Genomic DNA, 22,916 nt, shown 5'->3' on the forward strand with positions numbered 1-22,916 from the left:
ACAGAAGACAGTTTTGAGGTGTGTTTGTAGGACCATGAGAACCGCTGCAGCCCCCATTCTGATCAAGTCTGGTTTAGCCTCTCTAGGTGGTGAGTATTGGGAGGGCAGACAATTTATGTTTTCGCCAGAAGAGGGCGTAAAACATCGGGTGAGGGCTATATCCACTATGCATGAGGAACTACAGTGTTGGTTTATGATGCCTACAGAAAAAATGCCTCTAAAAAGCTTGAGCAGGCGCTGAGGTAGGCTTTGCACTGCAGCTAGAGAAGGTGCATTAAAGTAGAGGTGCATTGATCAGTTGTATCCAGCCCAGAGACTGTTCGATAATATAATTGAGACACCCCACAGTTTTGGATGGGTGGTGTTGGGGACATCTTACAAGTTGGTTAGGCTGAGTTAGCCTACTCTTGATGCGCTATAGGTCAGGGGTTTTCAATTGATTGTGACCCAGGAACAATCTTTCTGCCCCAGGCAGCAACCCGAGACCACCACCGAATAAAGGATAGTGATTCCCTTTGTGAAATATATTATTTAATGCATGCAGGGACCACCAGCAGTGCCTTCACAGACAACTGTGTTCCCAATGGTGGGTTTACAATGTCAATGTAGTCTATAGTCTTTCCCCGATCCTATAGGCCTAGTATTACATTATAGGCCTATCCATACACTAGGCCTACTCATAATCTGTAGCAAGCAATCAATTTGATTGTAAAGAAGTTAAGGCCCGTGCCACTTTCATCTAAAGCTATTTACAAGTGAGATATAGAACACACAACAAAAAGGACACTCTTTTTTAGTGTATGAACTTAAACAACGTTTAATGACTACTGCTGTATTCAATTGCTCACCCCAGCCAGCTGTTAATTCAGAGCCTCCCTTTTGCGCTTCAGCCTATGGTGTGCGGTCATAGGCTACTTCTAGACAAAGGCTAGAGACCTGAACCGATCAGAATGTGTTTTGATAGTGTGTAATACTAGGCCTATAGGATCGGGGAAAGACTATAGACTACATTGACATTGTAAACCCACCATTGGGAACACAGTTGTCTGTGAAGGCACTGCTATCGACATCAATCGAATTCTAAATGGCCGTTGTATAGTGATGGAGTGTTCGTGCCCTTGGTCGTCTTTATGAGGTCACGCACAAATAAGAACGCTTACATTCGGTAAGTAACAATTTCCCTCATTTCATAATTTGCGCAAATTAGCCTACTTCACACGTGTTTTCATATTTGTCTCATAAGCTAGTCTCATTTTGACATGCCACGTCGAAAACCTCGAAAAACTCGTCGAGGTAAATATAAATTAATTGAAAACGAATATACGTTCATTATTTATTAACACATCTATGAATTATATTTTAAACAATACATTATTAACAGCTTACCTATTTTCATTTTGGGGATATATTGCCTTTCCACTGTGGTTACGTATAACGTTAATTTATCATATAGTATAAATTGGCAACCTTAAAGACTCTGCACCTAATCTTTCCCAATTCAAAGCCTTGCAAAATGATGTTACCACAATCTTGATATAGCCTATGAAATATTCAAACTAATACAGTATCTGTCTGCTTTAGCCAAACCTAAGCTGGTTAAAAGCCCAAAGCCTGATGCCAGTAACAGCCAAAGGGACTCCAATCAATCTAGCCCATGGGCAGCTGCCACCTTAGACTTGACCTATCAGCCTGGTCTGGGCAGCCATGAAGACCAGGAGAGAAACAGCAGGAAAAGGCCTGGTCAGAACTACCCGCCAGCGCAGCCTGCACAATCCGCAACGTCAGTCGCTGCTGTGCCCAAGCGTAAAAGGGAGCTTAGTTCTGGTGAAGGAGCTGAGGTCCAACCACCACGGAGCCCCCCTGTTCGGTCAGCAGGTGATGATGTTTCCACAGTGACCCCATCAGAGGCAAAGAGGAGATGTGCTGAACTGGCCCAAGGTAAGAGATCAGGGTAAGCCAGCTAAAGGGGTTCATCTGAGTCAAGGTTAAAAACCAATAGCCCTTCACCTGCTGACATGTCACTGAGCATTTCCTGTTCTAGAAAATAAATAAGACCTGTATGTGCTCAATATGTTGTCAGTGACTTTTCACATTTGGTAAAATGAAAACTTTGCAAAGCTTGGTGAATCTTACAATCTGCATGGATTGCTCACACTTTCCTTGTCCATGTTTATTTCTGCAGGAACCTTCACTTCCAGCTACTCAGTTGGAGAGCTGCTTGGTTCAGGGGGGTGCGGCTCTGTCTACGCAGGAACAAGGAAGTCTGACGGAACACAGGTGAGACTCTTGTTTTTCTGTTTTCTATCAATACCCTAGAACAGTGGTGTTCAACTGATTGTGAACCAGGGACCACCATTCTGACTAATTACGTAACCCCAGGACCACCACTGAATAAAAATACTGATTCCCACATTGCAAATACATTACTGAATCCATGGTCAGGGACCACCAGCAATGTCCTCACGGACCACAAGTGGGCCACGGACCACACACAAACACACACACCACAAGTGGGCCGCGGACCACACACAAACACACACACCACAAGTGGGCCGCGCACCACACACAAACACACACACCACAAGTGGGCCGCGCACCACACACAAACACACACACCACAAGTGGGCCGCGCACCACACACAAACACACACACCACAAGTGGGCCGCGCACCGCTGGTTAAAACCCCTGCCCTAGATTATCACCCCAATTACACTATTTCTCTTTCTCTTTGTAGGTGGCCATAAAGTACATCCCCAAAACAAAAGCAAAAAAATACATTATCATGGTAAATGCAACTTTAGCTATATTCAATTATTTAAACAGAGTATTCAATTATATAAACACCACAAGAAAATAGAGAGCATACTAGCTACTAGTGCTAATTTCATCTTTGTGCAGTCGCCATCATCTTTCTTGTGCTCTAAATGTTTTCCTGTTGCTTCAATCCAGCGTGGCGATGGCAGGCGTCTTCCTCTGGAAGTCGCCCTGATGACTATGGTCTCTCAGCCTTCATCGTGCTGTAATGTCCTGAAGCTGCTGGACTGGTTTGAGGAGCCCTTCCGCTACATCCTGGTCTTGGAGCGCCCCAGTCCCTGTTCCGACCTGTTTGATTTCTGTGGGATGTTTAACGGTCGGCTATCTGAGGTACAGGCCAGGCAGATCTTACGGCAGGTCGTTGAAGCCCTGATTCACTGCCGCAACTGTGGCGTTTTCCACCGCGATGTGAAATCAGAAAATATCCTGGTCAACCTTAATGATTGGACAGTAAAACTGATCGACTTTGGCTGTGGGGATCTCTACAAAGAAGCCCCCTATTCTAACTTTGCTGGTGAGTTTGCCAAAATGAATACCGACAAAAAAATGAAATGTCAAAAGGGGGAGATCAGTTGCCAGTAGGAAATGTTCTCTCCACATATATTTACCTTGATATTTCTCAGGTACCTTGAATTTCTGTCCACCGGAGTATTTTTTGAATGGAAGCTACGAGGCTTCTCCGGCCACCACATGGTCTGTGGGAGTGCTGCTGCTTTGAACTGATCTGTGGTGACCTGCCATTTGAAGGCAGAAGAGAAATCATTCTTAATCAGCCGAGGTTTACCACGCGTGTGTCCAAAGGTAAAGGAGTTCTACATCTACAAAATAGTTAGCCCCTATCCATTCCAATATAGTTCCCCTACTATGGTTTAAAAAGGACTGGTATTAAATGGCAACAAATCACGACACCACTCATCTTGCCTAACCTTTCTGTGTAGAGTGCCATGACCTCATCAGCTTGTGTATGAGCATGAACCCCCATGAGAGACCAGTGCTGGAGGACATTCTAACCCATGACTGGCTGTCGGGACAGAACTTCTTTTAAGAGAGAGGAGGGAAAGTGAGGCTAGTATGTACAGTATGTAGTCACGGTAACTGCTGCGTTGAGGTTTGACACAGAGAAGCATCCAAATGGACCAATTGCTTATTTCTGCAGCATCACAGACAGACCGCTAGACAGGGAAGGCGGGCTATGCCTCAAGTAAAGCTTTGACACCTGCATCCGCTTGAGTTTGTCTGCTGGCTCTCCTACTCCTCCTGGTGGAAAAACGGAGTAATGCAAAGTTGAACTTTGGACTTGTTGTACATGTGCACACAGCTTCAGAGCAGCGTCAGTGGGACTGATACGCTGAGCTTGCTGGCCCGGGCAGAAAGGCTAGGCAATCAAGGACATTGGTAGATAGATGGAGGAGAAATCAAAAATAATAAATAAAAAGTTCTATGGAGATGTGCAAAAGTTGTACAAAGTCAGATGTGTGTGTGTGTGTGTGTGTGTGTTTTAACGTGTGATGAAATAAGAAAATAAATAAAAGGTCTGTAGCATAGGGAGAGGGATGTAAAAGTGCTAAAAGTCATGTGTGTGTGTGTGTGTGTGTGTGTGTGTGGGGGGTATAGTGTGAGTTCAGAGTTAGGAAATGTTTGAGAGTGCTAAGGAGTGAATGTGTGCAAAGTCAGTATAGTGTGAGTTCAGAGTTCGGATGGCCTAGGGATAAAAACGTCTCTTGAGTCTCAGTTCTGGCTTTGTGACTACATAGGCGTCTTCTTGATTTCAGCGGTAGGAATAATCCATTGTTAGGATGAGAAGAGTCCTTCAGGATCTTTTGGGCTCTTAGGAGTACTCTTCTGGAATAGATATCTTGTAGAGCAGGGAGTTGAGTTCTTATATGTTCAGCTGAGCGCACTACTCTCTGCAGAGTACTACAATCTCTAACTGTGGAGTTCCCATACCAGGTGATGTTGCTACCAGTTAGAACACTCTCAACCGCTGAAGTGTAGAAGGCCTTCATGATGGATGTAGGAACTTTGAATTTCCTTAGCTGACGAAGGAAACAGAGTCGTTGTCTGGACTTTTTCAGAACATATTGAGTGTTAACAGTCCATGTTAAGTGTTCAGTAATGTGGACACCAAGGTATTTAAAACTTGTGACTCTCTCTACAGGTTGCCCGCTGATCATTAGTGGGGTGTAACTGTAGTTCTGCTGCTGCCTTCTAGCCTGGGTGTTCCCATGCTGCCTTACTCGCGATTTGATTCACGCTGCTAAGGCAGCCTGGAGACCATGGAGCAAATTTTCGCCTGAGATAGGGAACCAATCACAGAACAGGGGGGAAAGCAAGACGATGATGAGCTATGCACAGACGCATTTGATAGACATCCGTGGCACCCAATAAACGGATCTGGGCATTTTTTTCAAATACGAGAAAATGAACGTTTGGTTCCCAGACCACATCTCATTGAGAAGTGGTGGCGCTAGCCAGGCTAGCTGCCTTCTGTAATCCACTACCATTTCCTTGGTTTTATTGACATTCAGTGTCAAGCTGTTAGATTGACACCACTGTGCCACCTCATCAACCTGATCCAAGTAGAGCTGTTCATTGTTGTTACTAATCAGGCCCAAGATCACTGTATCATCTGCAAAGTTGATGATGGAGGTATGACTACTGTTGGCTTTGCAGTCATGTGTGTAGATGTTGTACAGCAGTGGACTCAAAACACAGCCTTGGGGAGCACCAGTGCTGATGGTTAATGAGTCAGATGTCAGACCCCCCACTCTAACCACTTGTGAATGGTTGGTGAGAAAGTCAAATATACAGTGACACGGGGTGGTGTTCAGTCCTAAGGCCTTCATCTTTGTGACCAAGGTGAGCGGTACTATCGTGTTGAATGCTGAACTAAAGTCAATGAACAGCATCCTCACATAATTCCCATTCCCCTCCTCCAGGTGAGTTAAGGTGGTGTGCATGAGGTTTGAGATGGCATCCTCTGTAGACCTGTTGGCTCTGTAAGCAAATTGGAGGGGGTCGAAGGAGGCAGGGAGGGATCAGCAGATAACGTTTTTATCACAAGCTTCTCAAAACACTTCATCACTGTAGACGTCAGGGCTACTGGGCGGTAGTCATTCAGACATGCTGGACTTTTGTTTTTCGGTATTGGAACAATAACAGACTGCTTGAGGCAAGTTAGGAACTGTCTCTTGAGCCAATGATGTTAGTTACTGTTATAACTTTGAATGTGACACATACATTTCTCAGAATTTGAATCTAGATATCCATCAGAATATACTTTATATGCCCTTTTGACCTTTTGTTGACTGGTGAAACTGATATCATTACCTACAATCAGGAATGTAGTGGTAAAATAGGAGGTGGGTATACTATGAATTCTGTGATCTCGGTGAGGTGGAATGCGCCATGCAGTATCGGATTTTTAAAAAAGGCATTCAGAACATGTTTGATGATGGCGGAGGTTATTGTACAATGTTTATAACAATACCAGCGGTATTAAATGGTTCCTAGACTGTTGATGAATGTACATATTGGGAATGTGGATAATACAGTGTGATTTTAAAGTTCTTCTAATGTTAAAGGTTGCAGTTGGTGATTAAACTCTTTTGAGATGTGGATAAACTCTTTTTCTGAAATTACAGAGGTGGATAAACTGTGTTTAGACTCCACTACATCCCTGACTACAATATAATTGTAGTTGTACTATCTGTTCTCCTTTTGTCAGGTATAGATGGAGGTATACTATAACACAATTAAATACTTGTGCTTGTGAACTTGTGAACCTGATAATGTCTTTGTTCAAATTTGATGACTATCACCAAAATCTGGAAGGACGAGATGTACCAACAGTTGAAATGCTGACTGCGCATCTGGCAGAGGTAGAGCTGTGTTTCGAAAAGCTTTCAAGAAATTGAGCACAAGGTATACAAGTGGACAGAAAGGTAAATACTCACCTAAGCCCCATACTCAGGACGATTAAGCCGTGAGCAAATGGCGAAAGTAGGAACATGTATAACTTAAACTATGACAAGATATAAACAAAACAAATAAGTATCTGAGAGAACATTGACGCTTGTTGACATTTTATAGTGAATTGTATAATTGATTATTTTGCGCAATGCTGGCAGGTTAGCACAATTTAGTGAATTAAAGGAACCATATGTAAGATTGTGGCCAAAACTGGTACTGCAATCACTTTCAAAATACTGTAGAGCGGTGTATCCCCTCTCCTCTGACTGGCAGAGCTGGCGAAACACTACTGACTTCGTGATTAGTAGATAGGTGGAGGGTGGAGCATCAGGCCAAAACACAACATGACAACATCAACATCAGTTGAGGGCTGCAACTTCACTTTTTTAAATGACAATATCCTGGCCGGAATACTGTTGTCAGTGATATCAGTATTGAAATGAACATGATTTCTTAATATCTAGTGACATATCAGGGCCATTTTATGATGAATTGAAATACATTTCTTACAATAACAATAACGGTGATGCTATTCAATAGAACATGATTTCACGACTTAGGGAGTAAACTAATACAACAACAAAAAAGATTCATTATGAGTACAAGATTATAGTATATATATATATATATATATATATATATATAAGTATATATTGTAGCCTGGCTAGCGCCACCACTTCTCAATGAGATGTGGTCTGGGAACCAAACGTTCATTTTCTCGTATTTGAAAAAAATGCCCAGATCCGTTTATTGGGTGCCACGGATGTCTATCAAATGCGTCTGTGCATAGCTCATCATCGTCTTGCTTTCCCACCTGTTCTGTGATTGGTCCCCTATCTCAGGCGAAAATTTGCTCCATGGTCTCCAGGCTGCCTTAGCAGCGTGAATCAAATCGCACGCAAGGCAGCATGGGAACACCCGGGCTAACAAGATTATGGTCAATTCACCAGAACGTGATTCCATGATTGATGGAGTAAATTAATACCACAAAAAAACATGAGTGCACCTTAAAGGACATTGACATGATACATGATTCAAATATTAATGGTATTCAGCAGCTAAATACACACACACACATACAGTATATAAAATGATCAGTTTACAGTAAATCGCCGGTATAAGAAAAAATATAAACTATGTGGCATATTAGTAAATAGGTTACACACAGTAGGCTACAGTGTGTTACATACAACAATTTATTTCTATTTTTGCTGATAATATTGATAATGATCAGCCTTTATTATCTTCCAGGAGAAATTGTTTTGGGCAGTCAGGAGACAGAGGATACAGTGGATGCTGACATGCAGCACACATACTTTAATTAAAGGCTACGCGGTTAGGAACACTGTACACGGTACAGTTAGGGATAACTAACGGACAGTCACACTTATACAGTACAAATATACAGAAAGACCTCATACAGTACAAATATACAGTAAGACCTCAGTAAAAAAAAAACATTTGACCCTTGTGTACCTGTCCTGTATCCCTTCTCAATCCATAGGCCTACATCTTCATGAAAGTTCTGAATATTGCAGGCAGTAGGTAAGTAAGTAAAATGTGTTTATACAGCACTTTTCACAGACAGGGTCACAAAGTGCTTTACAATGTGCGTAGACAATATAAAGCGTAAAAAACAGTCTAAGAATAAAATAAAGTAAAAATACAACAGATAAAATGATCAATACATAAAAGACAGAGGTTACCCAAAAGCTAGCCTAAACAAGTGAGTCTTCACTTGCACCTTAAAACAGTCCACATTCTCAGTAAAGGTTGATTTTGGTTGACAGACCTGAGAGACCGGGAGGGGGCGTGTAGGAGAATCATATTGGCAAGATAAGCAGGGGCCTGACGATCTAGAGCCCTATAGGTTATGGTGAGAATTTTGAAATGGATCCCGTAAGTTACAGGAACGAACTAATGGACAAAAAAATGTGTCCAAATTCACACCCATTCTTCTCTGCTGAATTGCTTACCATGTAATCATCACACAGATATCACAAGCATATCACGTGAAAGCGCGGAACTTAACCTTTCAAAGCAGCTGGCTGCTGTGATAAACGGTTTGTAGAAAAATGAACGTTGAATTTACATGAAATATAATCATATGGCTTTCTATGCTTTTCTCTTCATGTACGTCAGTGTGGCATCAAAATGAGCTTGGAGCCATTATTTTCAGAGACTGAGATGCTTCAATATAAAGGCAGCTGCTTTAACTGTGCTATCCCACTGTCACAGACGGTTTAAGTGGTAAGATCCGCAGGGGAGTGAGCACACAGAAATTATAGAAGAACGGAAACACCTTCTCGGTAAACGTGTGCGCCAAGGTCAGCAAGTATGTTTCACTGACCAGGTCAAAGAACGAGACCAGTCCCCCGTCCCAGTCCAGCTCCACACGGACCTTCTGGATGCGCTGGCTCACCAAGAGCGGCATGGGGGCCTGCTCCGGAGACTGCGACTTGTACTCCCCGAACATGTGCCACAAGCTCAAGACGCCGTTCCAGATGGCCTTCCCCTTGCGGTGGGTGGACTCCGTCATCACACCCAGGTACCAGAGGGAGTTGTCCCCGACCTCGATGTCCCAGTGGTGGGTCCCGGAGTCGAAGCCCTCGGAGCCCAGCACACAGTGGTAGAAGTCAAACCTCTCGGGGTTGTCGGGCACCAGCTCCATAACGTCGCTGTACGTAAGGCTGGTCAAATCCGCAGACATCAGGAGGTGTGGGGCCGCCGTGTTGGGGTCCAGGATGACTGGAGCTGAGGAGATTCAGGGCAATTCACATTAGCATTGCTAAACATGTACACTAAAGTGCAAAAGTTTGGAGCTTGGATGTCATTAATGTTCTAAATGACATGAATTGAAAGAATGAAAGAAATACATGCAATATCTACATTGCCCATTATTAGCAACCATTCATCGAATGTTCCAAAAGCACATTCTGTTAACTAATCTGATATCATTTTAAAAGGCTAAGTGAGAAAACATTGGAGAACCCTTTTATAATTATGCAAGCACATAATGTAATATGAAAACTGCTGCTCTGATTAAAAAAAACAATGCAACTGATTTCAGCTGGTATTCTGTCTGAAGGAGTGGAATGGAAATTTCTACCGACCCCAAACTTTTGTGTGTGTGTGGGTGTGGGGCGTTGTATACTATGTACAACGGTGCATATTGTTCTCACCAAATTCAACAATCTCTTGCATCTTCTTCCAGATGTGAAAGCTGACGTTGCCCATATGCTTTGCCACATCAATTAGAGCATCTGAAGTCATGTCTGGAGTCTTCCAGGTGCATTTAGTCCTGGAAAGACAAACAAGAGTCAATGCCATCATGGATTTCATTTGAGAAATGACAAGACAAAATAAATTATGAGTATTTGACTTACTTTTCCATTGTAGCCTTGAAGTTCTGTTTGAAAAATTAGAAAATATATTTAGTGTTTATGGACTCTCCCAGTCTCTCTCTCTTAAGGACAAGGCATGTCTGAAAGTTCCGGGTATTTTTTACCCCATAACAGTAAGGTAACAGTAAAGGTTCCATGAGACTCCCAATGTACATCAAAGGCTACAGAACAGGAGTGGAAAGCTCATCTTTTCACCTGTGTGCCTATATGTGTGTGTAAAGGCCGTGACATGCTCCCATGTTTGTGTCTCGTGCATGCAGCGTATGACAAGAATTGCGTCATCAACGTGCATGTGGGGGGCTTCATGTGCCTCCTAACAATTGGGGCTGTGTGTCAACGATGCACGACTTGGACACGAGCAAATGTGCATGGAGGAGCATAGCTTAAGTGTGTGTGTGGCAAAGGGGCAGTTGTTAATCAGAGCTGAATCATGCTGACTTATCTATTCGGTAAGAGATTTACAAGACACCATTTCTTTCAGTATTAGTCATGTACTTGTAAATAAACAATAGTCACACGGAACCACTGAATCCGATACCATGCACTTTGCACCTGCTTGTAGTCTACATGTGGTGAGGGTCTGTTTGGCATGTCTGCTTAGTTTGTTTCTGGTAACATTTTAGATTTTGTTTAGTTTCTGTTTCCCTTTTGCTGTTTATTCCACAGACAGCCTATAAAAACATTTTTCTACACACCTTATCAGTATTAATAGTAGCAGCAGCAGTACTAGTCATAGTACTTGTAGTATAGTAATGGTAGTGTTGGTAGTAGTAGTGGTGATAATTGATGGTTTTACTTTAATTTGATATTTAATTAATATTGTTGTAGGCTATGTACAACTTTATGTTCATGCCAATTCTTCAATTGTTGTTTCCACTATTTTCATTACCAGCTGTTGTTTTTTTCCAGTTTTATAAGGTGCTCTAAGCGATGATGGGTAACGTCACTTCTGTTGACGTTCAAACAAAACAGAGCTAGCTCGCTACTCCCTCCCCCTCCCTACCATGCAATTAAAACTCTCCTAAACACGCGTCTCGTCGGTTATTGGCTGGAACAATGGAGACCACATTTTTTGACAATTCAGGGCAAAGGCAGCTAGCGGATGGTGAGTTGATGTTTGCTGTATGTGACAAAAAATGTTTTTGCTTAGAAAACGCGTAACATCGCTTAGAGCACCTTTACAAACTATTTAACATGGAATGAGCACAGTTTGCATTACCTGTACAAATGTCACATTATCTTGTTTGAGCTCCTTCTGTATGGCCTGAATAGTCTCAGAGACAGATGATATCTCTCTGCCGATCGCTTCAATCTTCTTCATCACAGCTGCACTCTTCTGCCTCTCCTCGGCCTTAACACATTCCATTCTGGCCTTCTCTTCATCCCGGAGAAACTTGTGAAGCTTTTCAAACTCCAACTTAATATGCCTTTCAGTAAGAAGGGTCTGGCCCTGGTCAGGTGATGAAGAATGATTTGATCTTTTACTTTCATTTGGATGTTTTTTTTATGTCACACATCAGTTTGCATTATCTTCACATATAATTATAAAATACACAATAGAGAGAGATAAAATACACATATATATACATCCATCTCTATATGCATCTCATCTCTGTTTCATATATATATATGAAACAGATCATTTTGAAGACCTCTTATGAGCATGCCATATATAGGCCAAGCCATGCTCATTTTGTTTAAGAAACAACACAAAACTGAAAGCACTGACTGTTTGCCCCTCCTCTGACCTGATGGAAATCCCCAACACTGATTACAGTGACAGTGACTATGGTACACTGACCCCAGGCCAGCAGTTCAGTTAATGGGATAGGCTGATGCAACATGACTTGTAACAAATATCTTGCCTAGTGCATTACCTTGATGAGCTGAGCGGTTTGATCATAGGTGTATTTCACGTCCTCTAAAAGCTTCAGCTTTTCTTGCAGTGGAGATAGTGCATTGCTGAGCTCCTCCTATCAACACACATTCAACAGGTTAGCATATGGGCTTCTCTATTTCTCACAGTCACCTCAAAGACAGACAGAATGGACATGGTGTAAACAAAGAATATCAACAACAAACAACATGGCGAAATCCGCCCTTCAATAAAGTCTCAGGGCACTGTCATGCCTCTTGTTTGGGCATGTTCAGGAAATGAGTTTGAATACTCGTTTGCACTATCTAAACAGTGTGAGACAGTGAAGCCATGTCTTTTGATAGCACAGTGTACGGACAGTGACAGTATTAATGGAGAGAGAGATAGGTCTACATATTTAAGTTGTTTTTACTTGTCAATCAAGGTTCTTCTGTATGACACAGTGTGTTACAGGTAGCCTATGACAATAGCACAACGCTGAACTTGGGACTAGATTCAGATCGCAGATTCCACCTTAAATATTGCAATTTTCTACCGCATTCTACCGTATTCAGGACACAGACAACTAGCGGTTGGTTAGGTGATGTTTGTAGTAAGTTTAGCCTAAAAAACGTGTGGCATCGCATGGAGCACCTTTAATTAATTTATTACATGTTGTACTTGGTGTGTGTGTGTGTGTGTGTGTGTGTGTGGGGCAAGTACACGCTCTCCTCTTTCCAATGAGACCACCCATGTGAAATCTGATAGTGGAAAATGCCGCTTTAATCACTTTGAAAAAATATTGCATTTTTCAGATCGTAGAAATTCAGCACTAAATTTGCTCCACACTTCCCATAATGCATTTGGCCGGGGAATTAATAGAAGACATAAGACAACATTCATCAAAGGATTCAGCAATAGACTCAAAAGAAAATGAAATAGAGACTTTTATACGTCTGTGAATAATGCCTGTTTATCTGCAGCTTGGCAAGCAAATACCTGTCATCGCGGATTTGCGGTCAACACTGCCTCCTGGCGGTAGAAAATTGCAATATTTAAGGTGGAATCGAAATTTAACTCCCCGCTAAATTAATCTAGTCCCAAGTTCAGCGTCGTGACAATAGCCTACTTTATGTCGCCTATAGTTCATTCTCTGATAAAGGCTTGAGCATTAATTGTCGTGGTCTGAAGAAGAAATGTTATTTTGTCTCACCTTGTGATCGAGAGCAGCTTCATCTATGGGGCAAAAATCGTGCAGTTTGTGCTTTCTAGAAGTCTGACAAACGACGCACACGGGCTCTTTGTCATCCAGGCAAAAGAGCTTGAAACTTTCACCGTGCAAGGTACACAGCCCTTGCGATGTCCCGGAACCTTTCACCAGTAGGACGGCCTCGCACAGGTTTTTCAATGCCAAGTTCCGAGGGAGCTCACCGTTGGGTGACTTTCGTCTGCACACTGGGCATTCTCGAGATTTCTTGATGTCCCAGAACCGATGCAAGCACTCCTTACAGATGCTGTGGCTGCACTGCTGTATGACCGGGTCCCTGAAGATATCGCAGCAGACGGGACAAGTGAGGTCCTCTTCGGGAAGAGAACGTTTTGAAGCCATTTCGTTAGTCTGTTAATCAAGAGGAGTTAAGTTAACGGCATGTTGCGTCTGGAGGTAGGCCTATAGGCTATGGGAGGGAAGAGAGAACCCAATGAGATGTCTGTCTGTCGTGGTGTTTTTGTCAGCACTAACACGGATGTGGGTTACTTTCACTTTCGGTCTGACAAGTTAATGTGCATTCCTATAGGCCTACGGTTAGTAGCGTAATCTAGCCTAGGCCCAGCCTGGCTAGCGCCACCACTTCTCAATGAGACGTGGTCTGGGAACCAAACGTTCATTTTCTCGTATTTGAAAAAAATGCCCAGATCCGTTTATTGGGTGCCACGGATGTCTATCAAATGCGTCTGTGCATAGCTCATCATCGTCTTGCTTTCCCACCTATTCTGTGATTGGTTCCCTATCTCAGGCGAAAATTTGCTCCATGGTCTCCAGGCTGCCTTAGCAGCGTGAATCAAATCGCGCGCAAGGCAGCATGGGAACACCCAGGCTAGCCTAGGCCTACACTAAACCTAGAATTCCCATGTTCAGCCTAAAATGCTCACACAAGCTACTCGTGGGCAATCCCGGGCATTTGATGGAGTGGATGACTTGTTCTTGAAGATGGATTGTGTTAATGTGAGGACCTGGTGGTGCGGGGGTTAAACTCTCTCGCTCGTTTCCTCCTCCTGTGCGCATTTGCTTGGATAGTTGAGCCTTGGCTGCGATGAGCTGAAAGAAGTAGCGGTAGCCGTAGGTTAGGCAGGGCGTTGGACAGGCGCCAGGGCATGTCCAAACTCACCCGACCAACCGGCATGTCCAAACTCACCCGACCAAGAGCTAGGTGAACTGCTATCAGTTGTTTGCATAGAGTATGACTGTCTTATTATATCAGGGGATCTAAACTTGCATGTGGATAATCCTGAAAACAATTATGCCAAGGAATTCATTGCACTAATCGATACTTTCTCCCTAACACAGCATGTACAGGGGCCAACACACTCTCTCGGCCATACCCTCGACCTTGTTATCACAAAGGGTCTCGATGTCTCTACAGCTGTTAAAGACCTGGCCTTATCTGATCATTTTTGCGTGTTCTTTGATGTGTCTATGTCCCCACACACTCAAAACACAGCTATGATGGTAAAAAGGAGAATCATAAATGATCAGACAAGTGTTCTCTTTGAGCAAGCACTTTCACTAAAGTCAAGTCAACTGTCAGACTCTGAAGACTTATTTGATCACTTTAATGCAAAAATGGCAAACATTATGGATGACATTGCTCCATTACAATTCAAGAAAGTTAAGGACAAACAGAAAGCACAATGGAGGCAAAATCCAGCAGTTAAACTTCTAAAAAGAGAGTGTAGGAAGACTGAAAGAAAATGGCGTAAATACAAACTTCAGATCCACTATGAAATCCATAAAGAGATGCTCCGCACATATAACTCTGAAAAATGCAAAGCAAGACAGTCTTTCTTTTCTAACATTATCAATAGAAGTTCAAATAACACTCAGATTCTATTTTCAACTGTTGATAAGTTAACAAATCCCCCCTCACAATTTAGCCTGAACTTCTCTCAACTAATAAATGCAATGAGTTTTCATTTTTTTTAAAGGTAAAATTGACAAAATCAGACTCAACATATCTGCTCAATTACAAATTCAACAACCTGAACTTCCAGCAACAAACAGAGGGAAACTAAACTTGATGTCAGAGTTCAGCTTGATAGACTACTTAAACACTTGAAAAAACGGTACAGAATCTCAGCCCTTCCACATGTGTCTTAGACACTCTGCCTACCAATTTCTTCAAAACTGTTTTTCACCTCATAGCGGCGGATGTCCTTCAAATTGTAAATGTATCATTGCTGTCTGGCACTTTTCCTAAGTCACTGAAAACAGCTGTTGTAAAGCCACTTCTCAAGAAGAATAACCTGGATGCCTCCATGCTAAACAATTACAGGCCCATATCCAATCTACCTTTTATTGGCAAAATTATTGAAAAGTAGTCTTTAATCAATTAACCACCTTCCTAACATCAAATGGGTATTTTGATTACTTTCAGTCTGGTTTTCGGGCAAATCACAGCACTGAAACAGCTCTCATTAAAGTTTCCAATGACATACGCCTCAACACAGATTCAGGTAAAACATCAGTCCTAGTGCTACTGGACCTTAGTGCAGCATTTGACACTGTTGATCACAATATTTTACTACACAGACTAGAACACTGGGTTGGATTTACAGGCATAGTTATCAGCTGGCTAAAATCATATCTACAAGAAAGCTTCTTTGTTGCCATCGAAACTGTACCTCAACACCAACGTCCTTGACCTGTGGTGTTCCCCAGGGTCGATCTTGGGGCCACTATTATTCAACCTCTATATGCTCCCACTTGGACAAATCATTCAAAATAATTTGATTTCATATCATAGCTATGCAGATGACACACAAATTTACTTAGCTCTATCACCAAACAACTATGGTCCTCTTGAATCTATGTGTCAGTGTATAGAACAAATCAACACCTGGATGTCCCAAAATTTTCTTCAGCTGAACAAAGAAAAAACTGAAGTAATTATATTTGGTAAAAAATGAGGAAAGACTTAGGGTTGCCACTCTCCTTGACACAAAAGGGTTGAAGGCAAAGGATACTGTTAAAAACCTTGGTGTATTAATTGACAGTGATCTAAATTTCAACAGCCACATGAAAGCGATAACTAAATCAGCTTTTACCACCTCAAAAAATATTGTCAAACTCAGAGGGCTGATGTCAAAACATGACTTAGAAAAACTCATTCATGCATTTATCTCCAGCAGGGTTGATTACTGCAATGGACTGTTCACAGGCCTTCCTAAAAAGACTATTAAACAGCTTCAGGTGATACAAAATGCAGCAGCTAGGACTCTAACAAAACTAAAAGAACTGACCACATTACTCCAATTCTTAAGTCCTTGCACTGGCTTCCAGTAAGTCACAGAATTGACTTTAAAGCACTATTGCTTGTTTATAAATCAGTAAATGGAGCAGGACCTAAATACTTGTCAGACATGCTTCAGCAGTACACACCTTCTCGTCCTCTCAGGTCCCAGGTGAAAACCTGCTAGTAAAACCTACAGTTAGAACTAAACATGGTGAAGCAGCTTTTAGCTGCTATGCGGCTCAGCTGTGGAACCAACTTTCGGATGACATTAAAAAAGGCCCCAACTGTAGCCAGTTTTAAATCTAGACTTAAGACCAAACTGTTCTCAGGCGCTTTCTGCTAACTGTGCCGAAGTTACAAATTCTGAATCTGCCTCGATAATTATTCTACTTTGTCTTTTATTACTTTTTTTTTACTACTTTTGCCTTTGTTTTGCTTACTAATTATTCTTTATTTTTTAAATGATTTTACCTTGTGTTTTATGTTTTTTTTTTATTATGATCTTTACCTTTTAACTATTCTTTGACTATATTGCCCTTCTATGCTTTTATTTGTTATTATCGTTTGGTTTTGTTTATGTAAAGCACATTGAATGACCTCTGTGTATGAAATGTGCTATATAAATAAACTTGACTTGACTTGACTTGACTTGACCAGATTGAAATGCACGCGGCTACTCCCCCCAGAGGTTGGCCTACATGGATTTACTGAGTGCATCATGGGCCTAACAAGAAAAGGAAATTCTCTGGTCGCTAAACTCTAAACTGGTCTATTTTACAATTGGTGTTTGGCTTTGTTTTCCGTAAACATAGCCTTCTCTCTCCTCGTTAGGCTTTTCCCAGACCAGATATGGCATGAACCACACCTCATGGGGTGCCAGACCTCTTCCTCATTCTACGCTCCACCACATTTCCTCAGCAGATTCATATGAACTGTTCCAGTGTCAAACATCTCTAACTGGTCATCTACAGATCGTAGTTCAAGTGAGATCTCATTAACATCAGTGGGCCTTATTGTGATAGTGGAAGAGCACTCACACATGGTCATTATCACAGACACCTGCACACTGCACATGTCTGACCCTCAGGAATTCCCCTTACGTGCAATTGTTTTTTTTTTAGCTTTGTCACGCCATGCTGTAGTTTCTATTGCATTCGCCATTCAAGGAGGAAGCACAAACACTATTGACGCCGTAGGCTACACGCACATACCATACACATACACGAACACAAGCAAGCACGCACACACACACACACACACACACACAGAGATGAAAGGATGAGCTTTCCACTGCAGTTATATAGCCTTTGTTGTACATTGGGGAGTCACATCGACTTTTACTTTCGATATTACATGTCCTACCACCTACCTTACTGTTTATGGGTCAAAAATAACAGGAACATGCCTTAGGATGTTTCAGGGAATTGGGTGAGATTTGGCAGCACTCAAGCGCTAAACTTACAGTTTTATTTGTGTGTGTGTATGTGTGTGTGGTGGGGGGGTGGGGTGTCTTGGTTAAAACATTCAAACCAATATTATTTGTCATATGACTGTGAGAGATTTGATCACATTTTATGACACCCCTTAAGTCTCCATATTGTATGAAAGGAAGAAAGGAAGATGGTAATAATTGAGCCTCAATGCATATCTGAGAAAAGAATGTGAATAAATTAAATGAGAAATGTTGCCAATTTATTTATAGAGTAACTGATGTTAAGAAAATAATGTTTAGTTATACTGTATTGTTAATAGCCATTTCTAGGATGCCCTTTTGTCGCAACTGGCTGGAAGTATCATTTAATATGATTTACAGATATTAGACCTGACCACACCCTGGTGATGTGCCAACACATTCTCCCAACATTTGAAGGCATGAAATTCCAAACTGCCTTTGCCCTGACCAACCAATTATGTTGAGATCTTCCCAGATGAGTTTAAGCGTGACTCATGAATATAGGGCAGTGATTTGAGACTTTATTTGATCTTGTCAAGGACAATAGTAGGGTGTTATATTACACAGTTGTGAATAGGGGCTAAGCATTATGCACTGTGGATCAACCTGGAGGTTTGGGGTCAGTAACTGTATGTGAGATACAGGGAAGTCAAAATTGAAGTCAACTGAAATAGCATCACACATGCACAAATAGCAAGATAGCTCTCCACATGTGTTATATTGCTTCTGATTGGTTTCTAACCCCTGAGATATTTGGACAGGTGTTTTTATTTATTTTATTTATTTGTTTATTTCAAAGTGACAATGCACATCAATTGACATTGTTTGTTTACACAAAAATTGTTTTGTTACAATGTAACTGTGCCAGAGTTAGCGAAGAAGCTAATTTTCATCTGTTGTCTCTTGGCAGGTCAACACAGCATCACATTACATTAATAAAAAGAATGGAAGAAAGAGAATGAAGAATGGAAGAAAGATAGAACGCAAATGAAGAAGGAAGAAAGAAGAGAAAAGAGAAAGGGCAGAGGGAGGGAGGGAGGGAGAGAGAGAGAGGGAAGGAGTGAGAAAAGAGAAAGGGACAATAAAATAAAAAAATAAGTACAATACAAAGAAGAGCAGTGCCCAGGATGAGGTAAACCAGATACTGATGATTGCAGTTTTGATTGTTTTTAATCCATCTCTTGAGTGTGGTTTTAAATGGTAGATAGCTGGTGCTTTCTCCGAGTTCAATAGGAAGACAGTTCCAATAATCTGAGGCCCGTCCTGAGAAGACTGTTTTGCCATACTTACTACATCTATATTGTCTCCCCTGGTGGCTGCCCTAGTTGCCCCTGGTGGCTGCCCTAGTTGCACTGCCACTACTGCTCTTCTGTTGAATGAACTCAGCCAGTGGTGGAGGGGCAAGCCCATGTCATATTTTGAAAACAAGGCAGGCATCTAGATAATGTAAAAAACTGTCAAATAGCTGATAGGCTTTTGATCTAGTGTTTTTAAGGTTTGTTTATAAAGGGTTTCTATTGGTTTAAGAGTTGTCATGTTTGCTTAGCTTGTGAGTCAGTATGATATGTGGAAAAAGATCATGGCGTGCATAAAAAGTTTGGCTGCCTCTGTTGTTAGATATGGCCTTATGTGTCTAAAGTTAGCCAGACTATATCTGATCTATATCTATATCTGAGTATTAGCCACCTTTTTTAACATGCTTTTTATAAGTTAAATTAGAGTCTAAAATGATACCAAGGTATTTAAAATCAGGCACAACCATGAGTTTTTCTCCTTCAATATAAACATCAGCCTGCTGTGCGCTTGAGGATTTTTTTGAGAAGAACATACAGACTGTTTTATTAATATTGAGATGTAGATATGACCATTTTAGCCAGTAAGAAACATGGACCAGTGCTTCAGTTAGTTTAGTTGCAGCCTTCTGTTTGTTTTTGGTATGCACATACCAAAGATAAAAGTTAATCTGAGGAAATCAGCAGCATGGATATCATCGTCTGGGTTTTTCAACTGATTGTCGACCAGGGACCACCATTTTGACTAATTACGTAACCCCAGGATCACCAGTGAATAAAAATACTGATTTCTTCATTGCAACTACATTACTGAATCCATGGTCAGGGACCACCAGCAATGTCCTCACGGACCACAAGTGGGCCGCAGACCACTGGTTGAAAACCCCTGGTCTAGTGCAATAGAAGTTGCACTGAATAATATACTTTGGGCAATTGAAGATGCTCAGTGTGAAAATCACATACATGCACAATGCAACATAACACAACACACACACAAAGACAGTATTCCATATAATGGTACCATACATCACATCATTGGCCCTAACTTTTATGTTCTGAGTTTTTCACTGGTACGATCTTCAGAGGTGAGACCACACAGTAATTATACAGAAAAGGGAGGACACCCTCTGTAAAAACATGTCTAAAACTGCACAGGGAGTTTTCTGCTAATGGCTCAGAAAATGACACCTCTCCCCCATCCAAGTCCAGCCGCACCCTTAGGACCCGCAGGCTCTCCGCCACCAGGGGACCCCGATTCTCCGCAGGGCTGTGGCCCGTGTACTCTCCATTCAGGTACCTCACGTGCCAGGTGTCTCCGTTAAAGAAAGCGTCGCCCTTCCTGTGGTTGGAGACGGCGGTGACGCCCACACTCCAGAGCGTGCTGTCCCCGACCTCCACGTCCCAGCAGTGGAGGCCCGCGGTGAGGCTCCGGGAGCCCAGCACGCAGGGGTAGTAGTCAAACCTCTCAGGGTTGTAGGGGACGCGGAGCTTCTCCGCACTGTTGAGCACGCTGGTTAGGTCTTCACACAGGCGGAGCTTTGCCTGAGATGTGTTGGGGTCCAGCACCACCGGCGCTACAGAGATACATTTGTCAGGATAGTACCGTGTGTGTGTGGGGGGGGGGGTTCTTCTGTACCAATGGATCACCAATAGGTGAAATAGTTTTATTGTGAATTTATTTTGTTTTATATTACATATTGTGCTGTTTGTCCAACCTTTGTCTCATATTCTTTTCCCTTCTAAATGACACGTTCACTGGCATGGTGATGGCACTGTTAATGTTTGAGTGGCATGTATGTGTGTATGTATGTATGTGTGTGTAATTGGGTTAACGATATTACACACCCCTGTGTAACTGAAAGGCATATTATAGAAGACAGAGAAACAAAACTTACTGTACACAACAATGTCCTGCATCTTCTCCCAGACTCTGAACTTCAGGTTGCCCACGTGTTGTGCCACATCTATCAGAGATCCTGTGGGATTATCTGGATCCTTTGGCATACACTGCACCCTGCAACAACATTCAGTAGGCCTAGTCAGTCAGTGCTGCTTTAAGTTAAACCACGTACATTAGAACAGGAACTTGGACATGACTCACCTTTCAATAGTAGACTTAACATTCTGCAAAGAACAGACGGGGAAATAGTAAAATCATGTGCATGCTTATTTATAGATTTCGCATTTGATTTGAACACTCTTAAAACAAATGTGGTGTCTCTATCTGGACACAGAGATGTGTTACAAAACAATGCAAGGTGTGTTGTTTTCAAAGGAAGTTGTTATTTTCAACACATATTGTTTAACAAATACAACACAAACTCTGCTGTCCCTATCTGAACACAGAGATGTGTTAAAAACAACACAGTTTGTGTTGTTTTTAACACATCTCTGTGTTCAGATAGGGACAACACAAGTTGTGTTGTTTTCAACACATTCATTTTAAGAGTGAATGATTTACAGAGCAACATTAACATTGACACCACACAATACAGTGCATACTGTAATCTAATCTAATAATCTAACTATAATCTAAGCCTTTAGCGTTGTGTTTCAGGTACGCACTTGTAAGAGGGGGACGTCTGCCAACTCCACTGCCTCCTCTATGGCTCTGATTGTGTGGGAGAGAGTGGACATCGTTGCGCTGATGCTCACCGTTATTGCACTGATGGCGCTGCTCTTCTGTCCTGCTTCTTCTTCGAGAGCAGCCATCCTGGCCTCCTCTTCCTTTTGGAGAAACTGATGGAGCATCTCAAACTCTTTCTGAATGTGCCGTCTTGTGTTGTATGCCTGACACTGTGGTAGCAAAAGAAACGCTAAGTAGCACCACACAGGCAGGGAAGGGGAAAGCAGATTGCTGTAGGCAATTGCTGTGAACATTGACTGTGTCTAAAAAAACTCATCATACAGTACCTTTATGTGTGTAGCTATGTGGTTGCAGTCTCGTTTTAAGTTGTTTAACCCGTTTAGCCTTTCTTCTAGGCTGTTCAGTGTGGTCTTGAGCTGCTCCTGCAAACAATGAAGAGATAGTAGGTAGAGTGTGTAGCCCCCCACACACACACACACACACACAACAAGCACACACCCCCCTCCCAATTATCAAATGACACTGTTATAGAGTAAGCTGAAACAGAGGCCTCAGTCAGGCTCTGTGCTCTCTCAGCACTGATATTAGATTGCATATTAATTTAGATTGACCGACAACTAAGAAGAAATACAATCAACTCTAAGGAAAGAGCTAGTACAGGTAGAATGGCAATAATTCTTCAAGTTCAAGTTAACCGTCACATGCATTGTACAAGTTCTGTATACAATGCAATGCGGGATGTAACCACTCTTTATTACACAGAGCAAAGAAAAGACAACATGGCAGAAAGTCAAGTTCACATGTTACAACTACAGTATGTGGACATTCTGGCTGACAATATAATGGCGTCTTAATGTTTTTATTTCTTACTCTGTAATCAGAGGCTGCTTCTTCTGTCGGGCAGCACTTGTGCCGTCTGTGCTTCATTGATGTCCAGCACACCAGGCACATTGGCTCCCTGTCCTCCAAGCAGAAGAGTTTGATTCTCTCGCTGTGGGCGATGCACAGCTCCTCAGATGCCAGCGAA

The 22,916-nt window shown here is 42.1% G+C and overlaps 3 protein-coding genes across 3 annotated transcripts; 1 reads left to right on the forward strand and 2 right to left on the reverse strand.

Moving 5' to 3' along the window:
• Positions 1-1,201: 1,201 nt before the first annotated feature.
• On the forward strand, positions 1,202-4,255 carry LOC125305993 (serine/threonine-protein kinase pim-1-like). Its single transcript, XM_048261113.1, is given in 8 exon segments — positions 1,202-1,293; positions 1,582-1,938; positions 2,183-2,277; positions 2,736-2,786; positions 2,951-3,329; positions 3,439-3,527; positions 3,529-3,616; positions 3,754-4,255. Coding segments are annotated over 8 exon segments (1,200 nt in total). The 5' UTR covers positions 1,202-1,259; the 3' UTR covers positions 3,861-4,255.
• A 3,565-nt stretch (positions 4,256-7,820) lies between these two features.
• Positions 7,821-13,770, reverse strand: LOC125305991 (nuclear factor 7, brain-like). The gene is made up of 6 exons (XM_048261109.1): positions 13,260-13,770; positions 12,069-12,164; positions 11,411-11,641; positions 10,174-10,196; positions 9,970-10,088; positions 7,821-9,541 (listed from the first exon to the last, which is right to left on the reverse strand). Exons 1-6 carry the CDS (start codon positions 13,653-13,655, stop codon positions 9,009-9,011), a joined length of 1,398 nt encoding a protein of 465 aa, XP_048117066.1. The 5' UTR covers positions 13,656-13,770; the 3' UTR covers positions 7,821-9,008.
• Positions 13,771-19,054: 5,284 nt separating this feature from the next.
• LOC125305994 (E3 ubiquitin-protein ligase TRIM35-like) lies at positions 19,055-22,916 on the reverse strand. Its single transcript, XM_048261114.1, has 6 exons — positions 22,760-22,916; positions 22,216-22,311; positions 21,868-22,098; positions 21,404-21,426; positions 21,198-21,316; positions 19,055-20,876 (listed from the first exon to the last, which is right to left on the reverse strand). The coding sequence occupies exons 1-6, from the start codon at positions 22,838-22,840 to the stop codon at positions 20,344-20,346; spliced, it is 1,083 nt and encodes a 360-aa protein (XP_048117071.1). The 5' UTR covers positions 22,841-22,916; the 3' UTR covers positions 19,055-20,343.

Source organism: Alosa alosa, chromosome 13 (genome assembly GCF_017589495.1).
Source record: "Alosa alosa isolate M-15738 ecotype Scorff River chromosome 13, AALO_Geno_1.1, whole genome shotgun sequence".
NCBI classification, from domain to species: Eukaryota; Metazoa; Chordata; class Actinopteri; order Clupeiformes; family Clupeidae; genus Alosa; species Alosa alosa.

Excerpts from the sequence above, each read along its gene's own strand:
- LOC125305994 (XM_048261114.1), bottom strand. The coding sequence starts at position 22,840 with ATGTGCCTGGTGTGCTGGACATCAATGAAGCACAGACGGCACAAGTGC. Across the intron at positions 22,312-22,759 it reads AAGCAGCCTCTGATTACAGA|GAGCAGCTCAAGACCACACT; the intron begins GTAAGAAATAAA and ends CATTGTTTGCAG. Across the intron at positions 21,427-21,867 it reads CAGACGTCCCCCTCTTACAA|AATGTTAAGTCTACTATTGA; the intron begins GTGCGTACCTGA and ends TGTTCTTTGCAG.
- LOC125305991 (XM_048261109.1), bottom strand. The coding sequence starts at position 13,655 with ATGGCTTCAAAACGTTCTCTTCCCGAAGAGGACCTCACTTGTCCCGTC. Across the intron at positions 11,642-12,068 it reads AAACCGCTCAGCTCATCAAG|GGCCAGACCCTTCTTACTGA; the intron begins GTAATGCACTAG and ends TCACCTGACCAG. Across the intron at positions 9,542-9,969 it reads GCAAGAGATTGTTGAATTTG|CTCCAGTCATCCTGGACCCC; the intron begins GTGAGAACAATA and ends GAATCTCCTCAG.